Consider the following 13,492-nt stretch of genomic DNA (forward strand, 5'->3'; position numbering starts at 1 on the left):
CGACTGATGAGTCTTTGCTCCCAGCAAGTCTATACTACCAAGTGTCTGCTACCAAATATCTAGTACCAAGTGTTTACTATCAAGTATGTACTAAAATGTGTTCAGTGGCTTGCCTCTACCACCATCAAGTCTCTACAATCAAATGTGTACTTCTACCAAGTGTCCACTACTACTAAAGGGTTACTATCAAGTTTCCACTACCAAGCGTCTACTTCCAAGTCTGTAGTACCAAGTCTCCGCTACCAAGCGTCTACTTACAAGTCTGTAGTACCAAGTCTCCGCTACCAAGCGTCTACTTACAAGTCTGTAGTACCAAGTCTCCGCTACCAAGCGTCTACTTACAAGTCTGTAGTACCAAGTCTCCGCTACCAAGCGTCTACTTACAAGTCTGTAGTACCAAGTCTCCGCTATCAAGCGTCTACATCCAAGTCTGTAGCACCAAGTCTCTACTAACATGTTTACTCCCCAAGTGTCTCCTACCAAGTATCGACTATTGAATGTTTATGTTTACTACCAAATATTGACGACCAAGTGCTCTGCTACCAAATATCTTGTACCAAGTCTTTACGACCAAGTTTATACTACCTTAAGTGTCTACTTCAAGTGTTTATTTCCTAGTCTATATGAGCGAGAGTCCACTACTCGCATCTGTCTAATACCAAGTATGAGCTATCAAACGTGTACGACTACCAAGTGCCCACGACTTGTGAGTGGTTATGATCAAGTCTCCACTTCCAAGTGTGCACTTCTGTGAAAAGATTACAAAAAGCACAACTGCTCTTGGCCCTCGTCCTCGTTGGTTGAGTCCAAACAGATGAGACGGACCAATCAAACGACTTACTTCAGCCAGCCCGTGATTGGTCCCGGCAGTAGCGAAAAGGTGTTATTGGCGGACGGGAAGTCCCGCCTTCATATGTTGGTGGTAGAGGGCGTACTGGGCAGGTTGTCCATACGCAGGCGCACCTCCGAGCCTCCCGGGGGCGACGCGCCGGGGCGGCGGCAGGCCAGTAGCTGACAGCAGCTGCGGCGAAACTTGTGGGATAGGAAGGCGTAGAGGACGGGGTTGACGCAGGCGTGTCCGTAGGACAGGCAGTGGGACGCGATGCGGAAGACAAACGACGCGTCCGTCAGAGGGAAGCGGCCAAACTCCGCCCACATGATGATCACGTGATGCGGGATCCAGCAAATCAGGAAGGCGGCGATGACCAGGAAGACCGTCTGCGTCGTCTGGGAACCACAAAAATATCGCGATGCCTCTGAAAACTCATCAAACTCCACAAGTCTGCACTCCCCGCAAGTCTCGAGTGCCACGACAAAGATTCTACAAGCAAGTCTCTATTGCAGAGTCCCGATTTCACGCTGTATAAACGAGTCTGTGCTGCCAAGTGTCCACAAGTACCACATTTGGGGCCGTCGCCATGTGCCGTCTGCTACCAAGTCTCTACTCCAGTCTCCTCCGACCAAGTGACCACAAAGTCTACCAACTCTACACTACCAAGTCTCTACGACCAGGTCTGCTCTACCAAGTGTCAAATCCTAGCATCTCTCTACTTCCGAGTGTCGACGACTCACAAATGTACACTTACCGATGATGACCTACCAAATCTACGCGAGCAAGTCTGTAATATCTAAAGAAGCTTTTCTATGCTCTCACAATAGAACGTAAGGCGACATCAGAAGGGTTAGGAAAAACATTCAATGTAAAAAAGGGGAAAAAAAGCTTACAAAGTGTGCGGGTCTACAGGGGGACAGGAGAAGTTAAACGTCTATTCTTAGACGAGTTGTCTAAATATTTACCCAGCAGCCTTTGCTGCCGCTCCACAGGTCGTCTGCTGTAAACACCCGTCTGAAGCGAGGCTGCTCTCTGGCTAGCGTCACGGCGGCCGAGACCACGACGTGCCCCTGAGCGACACGCGCCGCCAACGCTCAAGTCTCTAAGTTGTTTGGTTAGTCGGTCGGTTCGTTAGGTCGGTTAGTTGGTTAGCTGCCCGGTTGGTTGCTTGTAGGGGAGTTAGTCACTCTGCGAATAAAATAGATCAAATTGTTTGTTTGGTGGATTAGTTAGCTGCTTGGGTGATGAGCGTGTCACGTGCCGGCGAATATGGTCAAGTGGTTGATTGGTCGGCCAGTCAGTCGGTCGCTCACTTGGTCAGTTTGTTAGTTCATTCGTTCCGCTAATGGTCCAGTTAGTGCGTTGGTAAGGTAAGGTAATGAAAAGTGGTCGACGAATGCACAGTCAGTCGGCTTGTTTATGACCCGACTGTGAGGACTATTTAAGATTGGTTAGTTGGTTGGTCAGTCAGTTAGTTCAAGTCAGACAGTAAGGTTTAAGTCTATTTCATCCTTCCTGGCAGCTCGAGGCAGTGCTTTGATTACTTAGTTCACATATTATGATGTTAGTTTTCTATTAATGGTCCCTTGGTCAGTTTAGTGAGTTGATGAGTTAGTCGGTCAGTTATTGAAGTCATCGGCTCGTAAATGGGTGAGTTTTACTGAAAGAAAAGAGAGGCGTGTACCTTTTGTTTGACACGTTCAGACTTTTGGGATATGTTCTTCATCTTTTTGTGAAGATGAAACAAAACCTGTCAACAAACAACAGAAATGGATCACGTTGAATGGAATTTGCCGACAATGTTGACTGGACTGTACACAAATCCGTTTTTCGGCAACAATCCAGAGTCCCAAATTCAACGAAGCTCCAAGAAGACGAAGACGTCAACTTGGTGTCGTGACGTCATCGCTTCGTATCGTACTGACCGTGACGTAAGAGCAGCAGATGAGCACGAGCGGCAGCAGGAAGCCGAGCACGACCGCGGCGGCCTTGTAGGCTCTCCGGGCCCGTCCGGACCGCCACACCTCCCAGCAGAAGGTCAGGTTGGGGGCGCCGGGGTGCCCGGTCAGCACGTGGTTCTGGGCCACCGGCACCGAGCACGCCAGCGCCAAGGTCCAGATGAGGCCGACGCACAGCAGCGCGGCGGAGCGCGTCCGGTAGCGGCACCGGCCCGACAGAACCACGGCCACGTAGCGGTCCGCGGACAAGACGACCAGCGTCAGGATGCTCACCAGGACGCTCACCGACGCCAGGAAGTGGCCCGACGTGCACGCGAAGCCCCCGTAGGGCCACCCGGGGAGGGAGTAGACGCTGGCGTGCAGCGGGACGCACAAAAGCAGCAACAGCAGGTCCGCCAAGCTCAGGTTCAAGATGAACACGTCGGTCGGGTTGCTCCCTCTCCGGACCCCCGGCGCCGCCGTGCGCCGCCTCGCGCTCGCGCCCGCCTGGCAGCTCACCAGCACGACCAGCGCGTTGCCCACCAGGCCCACCGCGAAGATGAGCCCGAACAAGGCCGGCACCGCCACCGCCTCCGGGCCCGGACGGCCGGGCCCCCAAGACTCGTTGGCCGGCTGCGGCATGTCGGAAGCGCAGGAGCCGGGAGCGAGAGAAGACGCACGCGCGCGCTAAACGGAGCACCACGTCACCGAGTTGGAACGAGTTCACTTCCTCTCGCTTATTTTCAAAGTTAAAGCAAGCAGACGTCGCAAGCTTCACAAGAACACTTCAATCTCAAGGGTCACACATTCGTCACAATAAAGTTCGGTTTTCATTCATTTATGAATGAGTGTGCGCGTGCGTCTCTGTGGTTACGTGCGGGCATGTAAAGTGGGTACGGAAAGCATTCAGACGCCCTTCAATTTTTCACTCCTTATTATATTGCAGCCATTTGATAAAAGCATGGAAGTCCATGGTTTCCCTCATTAATGTGCACACAGCACCCGAAATTGGCAGGGAAAAAAAAAACCGGAATTGTTGAAATTCTTACAGATTTAGTCAAAAAGAAAAACTGAAACATCGCACAGCCAGAAGTATTCAGACCCTTTGCTTGTGACACTCGTATATTGAACCCGGGCGCCGTCCATTTCTTCTGATCCTCCTGGAGATGGTTCTCCATCTTCATCGGAGTCCAGCTGTGTTTGCTTATACCGATTGGACTCGATTAGGAAAGCCACGCCCCTGTCCATGTAAGACCTTACAGCTCACAGTGCATGTCAGAGCCAATGAGAATCATGAGGTCAAAGGAACTGCCTGAAGAGCTCAGAGAGACAGAATTGTGGCGAGGCACGGATCTGGCCAAGGTTACCAAAAAATATTCTGCTGCACTTCAGGTTCCTAAGAGCACAGTGGCCGCCATAATCCTGACGCGGAAGACGTTTGGGACGACCGGAACCCTTCCTAGAGCTGAACTGAGCAACTGGGGGAGAAGAGGCTCGGTGAGAGAGGTCAAGAAGAAGGGGCGCCGGAGCCTATCCCAGCTGACTTCGGGCGAAAGACGGACTACACCCCGAACTGGTCGCCAGTCAGTCGCAGGGCACGTATAGACACAGACAACCATGTGCACCGTCACTGAGTGGGAACTGAACCCACGCTGCCCGCACCAAAGTCAGGGGAGGGGACCACTACACCATCAGTGTCACCATCATATTTCAGTTTTTCTTTTTCAGTAAATCTGTACAAAATTCAACAATTCCGTTTTGTTTCCCCCCTGTCAATATGGGGTGCCGTGTGTACATCAGTGAGGAAAAAAAGGAACAGAAATGATTTTAGCAAATGGCTGCAATATAACAAAGAGTGCACCCTTCCCATGGGCTCACCACCCGCGGGAGGGGCCGCAGGGGGTCGGGTGCAGTGCGAGCTGGGCGGTGGCCAAAGGCGGGAACCTCGGCGATCCGATCCCCGGCTACAGAAGCTGGCTCTAGCCATAACGTTTCCACAAAGAGCTGGCAGTCCTTATGACGTCCTCATCATCCTCGTCATCCTCATTTTCAGTGGGTTTTTTTTTTTTTGAGGGAGTGTTTGCAGAGCGAGCACATGTTGCCGTTCACATGTTTAGCGCGTTATCAGCGTGCGAAAGCGAACACGCGCAACAATCGGTGACAGCAAGGCCAAATATATAAAGCCAAATAAATATATTTCTTTTGAGACTTTGGAGTACATTTCGACGACTCAAATATGTTTCATTCGTTTGCCTTTTTGGGCAATTTGATGATTGCTTATTTGATTGACTTTATTTCATGACGTAACAGAAGTAACAAGAACAGACATGTTCACAGAAAAAAATCAATTCAAATGAAAAAGAGCAGAAGGAAGAATAATTCTTGTTTTCTGCCTTTTTTTACAAAAGAAATTCCCAAATGTCCATGAAGCCCCTCTAGTCTTTTAAAAGATTTTAACGTGTTCTGCAAATAACTATCTGGATTCAAAATTGAATCATTATTTCATAGCCTTGATGTAATAAGCTTTTAACGATACGAATTGAGCTGGACGCTTTTGTTTCAGGTTGTTGCATCACCGCATACCTTTTCTTTCCATCCCTGTGGTTCGAAATCATGCCAATTTCAACACTTCGATACCTTTCGGAATGTGATTTATTATTTCCCAAACTTGATTTGGACAGTTATGGACAGAATCGGTGACCAAGGGCGGCCTCGGCGGAGTCCAACCCTCACCGGAAACGAGTCCCACTGACTTACTTAATGCGGACCAAACTCTGACTCCGGTCGTACAGGGACCGAACGGCCCGTATCGGGGGGTTCGGTACCCCGTACTCCCGAAGCCACCCCCCACGGGACTCCCCGAGGGAGTCGGTCGAAGGCCTTCTCCGAGTCCACAAAACACATGTAGACCGGTCGGGCGAACTCCCACGCACCCTCGAGGACCCTGCCGAGGGCGTAGGACGGCCAGGACGACAACCACACCGCTCCTCCTGAATCTGAGATTCGACTTCCCGGCGGACCCTCCTCTCCGGCGCCCCTGAATAGACCTTACCAGGGAGGCTGAGGAGTGTGATCCCCCTGTAGTTGGAACACACCCTCCGGTCCCCCTTCTTAAAAAGGGGGACCGCCACCCCAGAGATAGGAGAGCCCGCCTCAGAGACCCCAGACTCCGCTTCCTCATGGGAAGGCGTGTCGGTGGAATTGAGGAGGTCTTCGAAGTATTCTCCCCGCTGGTTCACAGATTATTAAATGAGTTTCTTTTAATCGAGAAATAAGCTTACGTGACTGTTTTGATGAAAACTTGATGTTTCGAGCAAATGATATAATCGTGAGATGAGTCAGTTTCCATCGAAATTTGACAATGAACAATTTCGAAACGCGCTAACGTTTTCCAGGAGTTTGAGTGCACGGAGCTCTCGTCCAATCAGAGCGTGCGAGCGGACCCGTTGATAAGCAGGTGTGGGCTGAGGGCACTGCGCTCCCATTGGCCGCCGGCGGTGCGGTCGGTCAATAAAAGCGTGCGTCGCCGAGCAGGCGGCATCATCGTCGTCTTCGTCGTCATGGCCGTCCTCTGGATCATCTCCTGCTTTGCCCTCGTCGGCGCCGCCTACGGTCAGAAAACCGAACGGCGACGCGGCGAGACGTCGGTGTTGTCGCCCGGCGTCGTGTGATCGCTCTCTTCTTGCGTTTGCCAGGTTGCGGAACGCCCGCCGTTGCTCCCAAGGTGAGCGGCTACGCTCGCATCGTCAACGGCGAGGAGGCCGTCCCGCACTCGTGGCCCTGGCAGGTGTCTCTGCAGGTCAGTCGCCAAATACGTTCGTCTTTCTGCTCCGTTTCGTCATGTTCATGTTCCTCTGGGTTCCTGTTCCTGTTCCTCTTAGTCATCTCGTTGCTCTTCTCCTTTGGGTTCCTGTTCCTGTCCATCTTCTCCTTTGTCTTCCCGTTCCCCTTTGTCATCCTCTGTCCTCTTTTGCTCGTGGTTTTTGTTTCTTTTGTTTTCTTATTGTTCCTGTTCATATTCTCTTTTGGTTTTCTGTTTCTCTTTGTGTTCGTGCTACTTTTCATCATTGGTTTTCCCGTTCCTCTATCCGTCCCTTCGTCTTCCTCTTCCTCCTTCTGCACCTTTGTCTCTTCCTCTTCCTCTTTGTCTTCATCTTACTGTACCTGTTCCCCTTCCCATGTGTTTTGGGGGCTTTGCCGTCGTCTTCCTGTTCCTCTGGTATTGCGTTCCTGTTTTTTCTGGCGCTGAGACCTCTCGCTCGCTCTCCCGTCCCTGTTCCTGTCAGTAACATTGCATTTCCCGGCGCAGCAATCCAACGGTTTCCACTTCTGCGGCGGCTCCCTGATCAACGAGAACTGGGTGGTGACCGCCGCCCACTGCAACGTCAGGTGCCTGCCCCGCTGCTGTCACGCCGAGGTGCGTGATGGGAGTTGTAGTTTGCTAACCCGCCCCCCTTCCTCAGGACTTACCACCGCGTGGTGGCGGGCGAGCACGATAAGGGCTACGGCTCCGGTGAGGTGGTGCAGGTCCTGCGCCCCGCCAAGGTGTTCACGCACCCCCGCTGGAACCCACGCACCATCAACAACGACATCACCCTCATCAAGCTGAGCTCGCCCGCCCGCCTGGGCACCGACGTGTCGCCCGTCTGCCTGGCTGCGGCCGCCGACGACTTCGCCCCGGGCATGACCTGCGTCACCTCCGGGTGGGGCCTGACCAGATACAACGGTGGGATTGCGCTCTTGCCCGGGTCTTCCCTCTTCCTCGACCTGTCCCTCTTTGTCTACTCCACCCTATTGCAATTCCATTTGCTGGTAATTTTCGTCTTTGTCGTCCTGTGTCTTGGTTTTCTTGTTCCTCTTTGTGCTCCTGTTCCTCTTCCTCTCCAAGTTTTTGTTTCCTGCTCCTTCTCCTCTTTCTCTTCTTCTTCCTGTTGCGCCTTTTGGTTAATTGTCCTGTTCCTGTTCCTCCTCCGCTTTGTTTTCCTGTTCCTGTTTGCTTTTTCCGTTGCTCTCGGCCCCCGCGTCCGGAACGTGATTGGACCGTCGTGTAACTGCGCCGGCGGGCCCGCGCGGCCTTGTGTTTCCAGCCCCGAACACTCCCAACAAGCTCCAGCAGGCGGCGCTGCCCCTTCTGTCCAACGAGCAGTGCAAGCGTACCTGGGGCAGCAACATCTCCGATGTGATGATCTGCGCCGGAGCTGACGGTGCCACCTCCTGCATGGTGAGGATGGCACTCGGATCTTCGGATCGGAGGATGCGCCACGAAAAAAATAACATTCATAAAATAATAACTAATAGGGCGGGGTCGTCCGATATAACCAATTGTCCGTTATATTGAAGCACTTGTTTGTTTGTTTGGTTTTTTGACAGTACAGTACCAAATTAACAAGTTTTTGTTTTGTAGGTTTTTTTGTCGCAGCCTAAAATGCCCAGTACAGTACAATGTTTTTGTAAATAAATATAAAAACAAGCTTGAAGATGTTTTATCCAAACTCACCACACAGGTGTGCTTGGTCACGGTGACACTGTTGACGTACAGTCGTCCTCATCGGAGGCGAGTCGCTTTCATGAGCCGTGAGGAATTAGTGTGCTTCCTAGTTCCAAATCTATCAGTGCCCCACATTCGACATTCGTCCTCCGCTTGCATTGCGCCACAGCGCCAGTGAGCAACAGCAGCCAATAACACACTTTGTCGATGGCACTTTAAGTGACAAATGGAAACTATTACGATCCGTTTTATCCGATATCCGTTATATCGGGGTCCGTTTTATCGAGGTTCCACTGTATATATATATATATATATATATATATATATTCTGTGCTAGCCGTGTTAACGTGCTCCCCTTTGTGCACTTTAGGGCGACTCTGGCGGTCCTCTGGTGTGCGAGAAGGACAACGCGTGGACCCTGGTGGGCATTGTGTCCTGGGGAAGCAGCCGCTGCTCCACGTCCACGCCCGCCGTCTACGCCCGCGTCACCGAGCTGCGCGCCTGGGTGGACCAGACCCTCGCCAGCAACTAAACGCCCAGCGAGCACAAATGTGTTTCCCGTGGAACCCCAATAATAAAAAAAAAATGTATCATGCTCACCAACGGCTTCTTGACTTTATTCAGTATTCATGCTCACTGTAAAAACGGAATTATTATCTTCATCCAGCCATTTCTCCTCCTGCCGGAGAGCCTATCTGGGCCGGCTTCGGGCCACCCTCAACTGCTCGCCAGCCAACTGCACAGTTACCTCAATCCTAAATTGAAAATATCTTCGCTGTCTTTACCATATACAGTCAATACAAAATTGTGGACAATGTGAAAATGTGAGCAAAATTGTTGCTTATGTAGTTGTGTTTGAGGCGGGGGGGGGGAGTGTCCCGGGATCATGGACATCTGCAAAAAGTGTGAGTCCCGGGACGCACAAGTCATGGAAACAATGAGTCCCAACCCGGAAACAATGAGTCCCTACAACTTATACCGAGTAATCCTGCGCCATATCGCGGTTCTTGCTTGGTGGTCCCGCTATATTGCAGGTGTTACTCTATTTTTGACACCGTTTGTACAATATTTTTTGCGTCATCCTTTGCTCTTGTTCTCTCTCAGTATATCATACGTGTCTAGGCCTGCCACGACAGCAAAACTTTTTCGGACGATATATTTGCCCCGAAACTATCACGACAAACGATAGTATCGTTGATGTTTTGTGACGCCGCTGATGTAACGATATTAAAGCGTAATAATTCAAGTACGTCCCTTTTAAGAGCAATTCACTTTTAATTCTAATGCTAAGACTAATGAACATTGACATTGTCATGCGGAACAATAAATCAAATGCAATTAAAACAGACTCAGGGTAGGGACAGCCAATAGGGGGGACGATAAGGAGGGCAAAGTCGCTTTGTTGGCGCGCAAGCGGAAACACACTGGAGAGAAACCATTTGCTTGCTCAATTTGTGGTAAAAGGTTTTTGTATAGTTTCACATAGACCGCATATCATTTTCAGTCCTTCCCCAAACGTCGTAAGTTCATGTTTGTAGGTGAACGGCTTCGAAATTGTACGTTTTAAATAAAGTTGCTGTTGAAAAAAAAAAAAAAAAAATAGCACGACCGGTGACGCCATCACCTGCGCGACGCGTGACGTCATCGTCCGCGCGTCGGTTCCCTCCTCCGACGAGCCGCGTTGTCGTCGTTGTCTTTTCTAAGTTCGTTTTGTGAGCGCCGCGCGTCATCGCGGCCTCGACGACTCGGGGCCGCTTTAGCTCGTTAGCAAGGCGAGCTAAGCTACGCGAAGTCAATGAGCCGCCAAATCTTTGTCGTGTGGGAAAGAAGCAGAGCGGACGACGGCGACGACCGGCGACCGCGTCGGCTACCGGACGCTTGCATGGACTCGCGCGCTGCAGGTTGTGTCGTCATGACGTTCTCATGACCCTCCTATCAAGTTTTGCAGTCATTTGACTTTGCAAAGTGAATCGACTATGGAATGTAGAGCTACACATCCAACTATTCACAATAGCGCTGCATTTAACAATTGTTTTGATAAGCCAAGTATCTGTCAATTGGGTGTCTTGTGATGTTTTGATTAATGGGATCAAACAAATATTCTACCCCTTTATTGAAAAAAAAACAAAACACCTCACCGGAGCCGTTTTCTGTCCAGCTGCAAACATCAGAATAATTCACACGTTGAAAAATAAGCAGAGGGAGTATTTCAAACTCCCCTGTTGCGCAGCAAAACTGTTCCAGCACAAAAGGCAGACAGATCTGCCAGGACAGGTTCCCCCCCAAAAAAAAAAAAATCTCATATTTTTAGCCAATGACAATTTATTGTGTCCGTTTTATTTATCGTATGATAAGTCGATGTAGTATCTACGGTGACAGGCGTAGGCACACAACCCGCGCTCCGGGTTTCACACAAACAAAGTGCAAGGTAAATGCAAGCCGCTGGTTAATTAAGACACGCATTGAACAACTACGGGGTGAATAAACACATCTGCAGTATGTGGCCCCCCCCCCGGGTAGCGCTGATGACGAATTGTGGCCCTTTCCACCATTGACGTTGCCTATCCACGCTATAGCTACGTGTTCCCGTTTACAGTTGATTTCCCTTCCTGTTTGGGGAGACAATAACGTTAAAGTGACTTTTTCCAATTTGTCTCGTGTCCTGCAGACGTGAGGCCCCTCCACATCAAAAAGGAAGAGGCCGAACCAGAGACACCTCGCATTAGCGAGGAAGATGGGAATCCACAGTGCCCCGACTTAAAAAAGGAAGCGAAGGGAGAAGAGTCCCGGCGCATCAAAGAAGAAAAAGAGGACGTGGACGTCAGTCAGGAGGGTGGAGAACGTCTTGAAGGTCTGCGTGGGAAAGAGGAGGAAGAGGAGGCTGACATCAGCCATTTCCCTTTGCTTCGTGTCATTGTGAAGGCCGAAGACGACGAAGACCGAGTGGAGTCGTCACAGCTGCAGTCGGAAGCAGACGGCAGCTTCGCTCCACACTCCGACTCGCTGGACACCGATGACGAGGCGAGAGACAAACCTTTTAGTTGTCCATTTTGCGCCAAGGGATTCACGCGGAGGACGCATTTGAAGTCGCACATGATGACGCACACCGGAGAGAAACCGTTTCCTTGCTCGGCTTGTTCTCAGAAGTTCTCTTCTAAAAGCAATTTGAAGTCGCACATGAGAACGCATACCGGGGAGAAACCGTTTCCTTGCTCAGTTTGCAGCGAAAGATTCCCTCGGAAACACACTCTGATGGAGCACATGAGGACGCACACGGGAGAAAAACCTTTTCCTTGTGCAGTTTGCAACCAGACCTTCTCTTCCAAGAGCAACTTGAAGGCCCACATGAGAAGACACACAGGCGAGAAACCTTTCGAATGCTCGGTTTGCGGTGAAGGCTTCACGACCAAAGCCATTCTGTTGGTACACACCAGAAAACATACCGGAGAGAAACCCTTTACCTGCTCAATTTGTGGCGAAAGATTCACCCGGAAAGACACTTTGACGGTACATATGAGAACACACACGGGAGAAAAACCTTTTCCCTGTTCAGTTTGCGGGCAAATGTACTCGTCCAAGTGCAGTTTGAAGATACACATGAGGAGACACACCGGCGAGAGACCCTTTGACTGTTCTGTGTGCGGCGAAAGCTACGCTACCAAAGCCATTTTGGTGGCGCACATGAGAACACACACGGGAGAAAAACCTTTTTCCTGCGCTGAGTGCGCTCAAACCTTTGCTCATAAATGCAACTTGAGGACGCACATGAGGAAACACGCTGCCGTGGAGAAATTGTTCACTTGTCCTCACGGGTGCGATCACAGGTTTTCTTCTCTGATGGAGGCGGACAAACACCAGTGTGCTGCGGAGAAGGGTGGCAAGCAATGATGCTGCCCCACACTTGAACTCTTGCCAATCACATCCACTTTGTCAACAACTGCGTGAGCAAACAGTTCAACAGTTGAAGAACAACGTTTCTCAGCGTACAGTACACTTTGCAAAGGAATTTCAGGATATCATCATCTGCGCTCCATAAAATCATCAAAAGATTCCGGGAATCTGGAGAAAGGCCGAAAGCCGACATCGAACCCGTGAGCTTCGATCCCTCAGGCAGCGCTGCATTAAAAAAAACGGCGTCATTGTGTCGAGGAGATTGCCTGTATGTGGTCTTGGGAACGCTTCAGAAAACCATTGTCACCTAACACGGTTGGCGGCTACATCTACAAATTCAAGTTAAAACTCTACCATGTAAAGCGCAAGCCATCGATCAACAACAGCCAGAAACGCCGCCGGCCGGCTTCTTGGGGCACGAGCTCATCTGACATGGACCGACGCAAAGTGGACAAGTGTGCTGTGGTCTGACGAGTCCACATTTCAAATTGTTTTGGGAAATTATGGGCCTGGGCCAAAGAGGATAAGGAACATCCGGATTGTTGTCAGCGCAAAGTTCAAAAGCCAGCATATGTGATGGTATGGGGGGGTGTGAGTGCCCGTGGTGTGGGTAACTTGAACATCTGTGAAGGCACCATTAATGCTGAAAGGTACATACATGTTTTGGCACAACATATGCTGCCATCCAAGCAACTAATTTTTCAGGGATGTCCATACTTATTTCAGCAGGACAATGCCAAGGCACATTCTGCACGCGTTACAACGGCGTGGCTTGCTAGTAAAAGTGTACGAGTACTAGGCGAGCCTGCTAGCGGTCCAGACCTGTCTCCCGTTGAAAATGTGCGCAGGCGTATTATCGAGTGCAAAATACCACAACGGGGACCCGGACTGTTGAGCGGCTCAAGCTGTACATCAAGCGATAAAACAATGAAGTTGAACAGTTTGAACGTGAAATATTTGTAAATGTCTTTGGAGTGTATTCAGTCGAATACAGGTCGCAAAGGATTTCATTTTAAATCATTTTATTGTGTTTTTGTTTTACACAATGTCCCATCTTCATTGGAAATGGGGTTTACATTTTGTAAAAATGTACAAAAGTTAAAAGTCTGCGCAGTAAATGTTTATCACCTGTGATTAGTTACATAGGCATTGTTGTCAACTTCTTCTTTTTTTCAGAATATTGTTAGAGGTGCCACGATGATTTGAGGAATTGATTGTCCTGAGAGTTTCTCAATCTCAGCCTGTCGACAGAAAATATTCAGAGATTTCTGGCGGAATTTCCGCGTCGCGGGATCAATAAAGTGATCTTGTCGGGATCCGGAAACGTCAAACTTTACAATCCGG

The 13,492-nt window shown here is 50.1% G+C and overlaps 3 protein-coding genes across 3 annotated transcripts; 2 read left to right on the forward strand and 1 right to left on the reverse strand.

Annotated features, from left to right (window-relative positions):
- Nucleotides 1-909: 909 nt before the first annotated feature.
- LOC133399405 (galanin receptor type 1-like) lies at nucleotides 910-3,411 on the reverse strand. Its single transcript, XM_061670985.1, has 3 exons — nucleotides 2,758-3,411; nucleotides 2,517-2,582; nucleotides 910-1,227 (listed from the first exon to the last, which is right to left on the reverse strand). Exons 1-3 carry the CDS (start codon nucleotides 3,409-3,411, stop codon nucleotides 910-912), a joined length of 1,038 nt encoding a protein of 345 aa, XP_061526969.1.
- A 2,918-nt stretch (nucleotides 3,412-6,329) lies between these two features.
- Nucleotides 6,330-8,789, forward strand: LOC133418295 (chymotrypsin B-like). The gene is made up of 6 exons (XM_061706854.1): nucleotides 6,330-6,381; nucleotides 6,465-6,568; nucleotides 7,079-7,158; nucleotides 7,233-7,495; nucleotides 7,857-7,990; nucleotides 8,628-8,789. The coding sequence occupies exons 1-6, from the start codon at nucleotides 6,330-6,332 to the stop codon at nucleotides 8,787-8,789; spliced, it is 795 nt and encodes a 264-aa protein (XP_061562838.1).
- A 1,132-nt stretch (nucleotides 8,790-9,921) lies between these two features.
- Nucleotides 9,922-13,445, forward strand: LOC133417812 (gastrula zinc finger protein XlCGF52.1-like). The gene is made up of 2 exons (XM_061705943.1): nucleotides 9,922-10,158; nucleotides 10,926-13,445. The coding sequence occupies exons 1-2, from the start codon at nucleotides 10,053-10,055 to the stop codon at nucleotides 12,143-12,145; spliced, it is 1,326 nt and encodes a 441-aa protein (XP_061561927.1). The 5' UTR covers nucleotides 9,922-10,052; the 3' UTR covers nucleotides 12,146-13,445.
- Nucleotides 13,446-13,492: the final 47 nt, after the last annotated feature.

The sequence above is a fragment of the Phycodurus eques genome, chromosome 2 (genome assembly GCF_024500275.1).
Source record: "Phycodurus eques isolate BA_2022a chromosome 2, UOR_Pequ_1.1, whole genome shotgun sequence".
In the NCBI taxonomy this organism is placed as follows: Eukaryota; Metazoa; Chordata; class Actinopteri; order Syngnathiformes; family Syngnathidae; genus Phycodurus; species Phycodurus eques.

Bases quoted from the DNA above. Each gene is read 5' to 3' on its own strand.
- LOC133418295 (XM_061706854.1), top strand. From the start codon at position 6,330: ATGGCCGTCCTCTGGATCATCTCCTGCTTTGCCCTCGTCGGCGCCGCC. The intron at 7,159-7,232 runs GTGCCTGCCCCG...CCCCTTCCTCAG, and splicing joins GCCGCCCACTGCAACGTCAG to GACTTACCACCGCGTGGTGG. The intron at 7,991-8,627 runs GTGAGGATGGCA...TGTGCACTTTAG, and splicing joins ACGGTGCCACCTCCTGCATG to GGCGACTCTGGCGGTCCTCT.
- LOC133399405 (XM_061670985.1), bottom strand. From the start codon at position 3,411: ATGCCGCAGCCGGCCAACGAGTCTTGGGGGCCCGGCCGTCCGGGCCCG. The intron at 2,583-2,757 runs GTCAGTACGATA...GTTTGTTGACAG, and splicing joins TCTGCTGCTCTTACGTCACG to GTTTTGTTTCATCTTCACAA. The intron at 1,228-2,516 runs GTACACGCCTCT...TGTGGTTCCCAG, and splicing joins CTGAACGTGTCAAACAAAAG to ACGACGCAGACGGTCTTCCT.
- LOC133417812 (XM_061705943.1), top strand. From the start codon at position 10,053: ATGAGCCGCCAAATCTTTGTCGTGTGGGAAAGAAGCAGAGCGGACGAC. The intron at 10,159-10,925 runs GTTGTGTCGTCA...CGTGTCCTGCAG, and splicing joins CATGGACTCGCGCGCTGCAG to ACGTGAGGCCCCTCCACATC.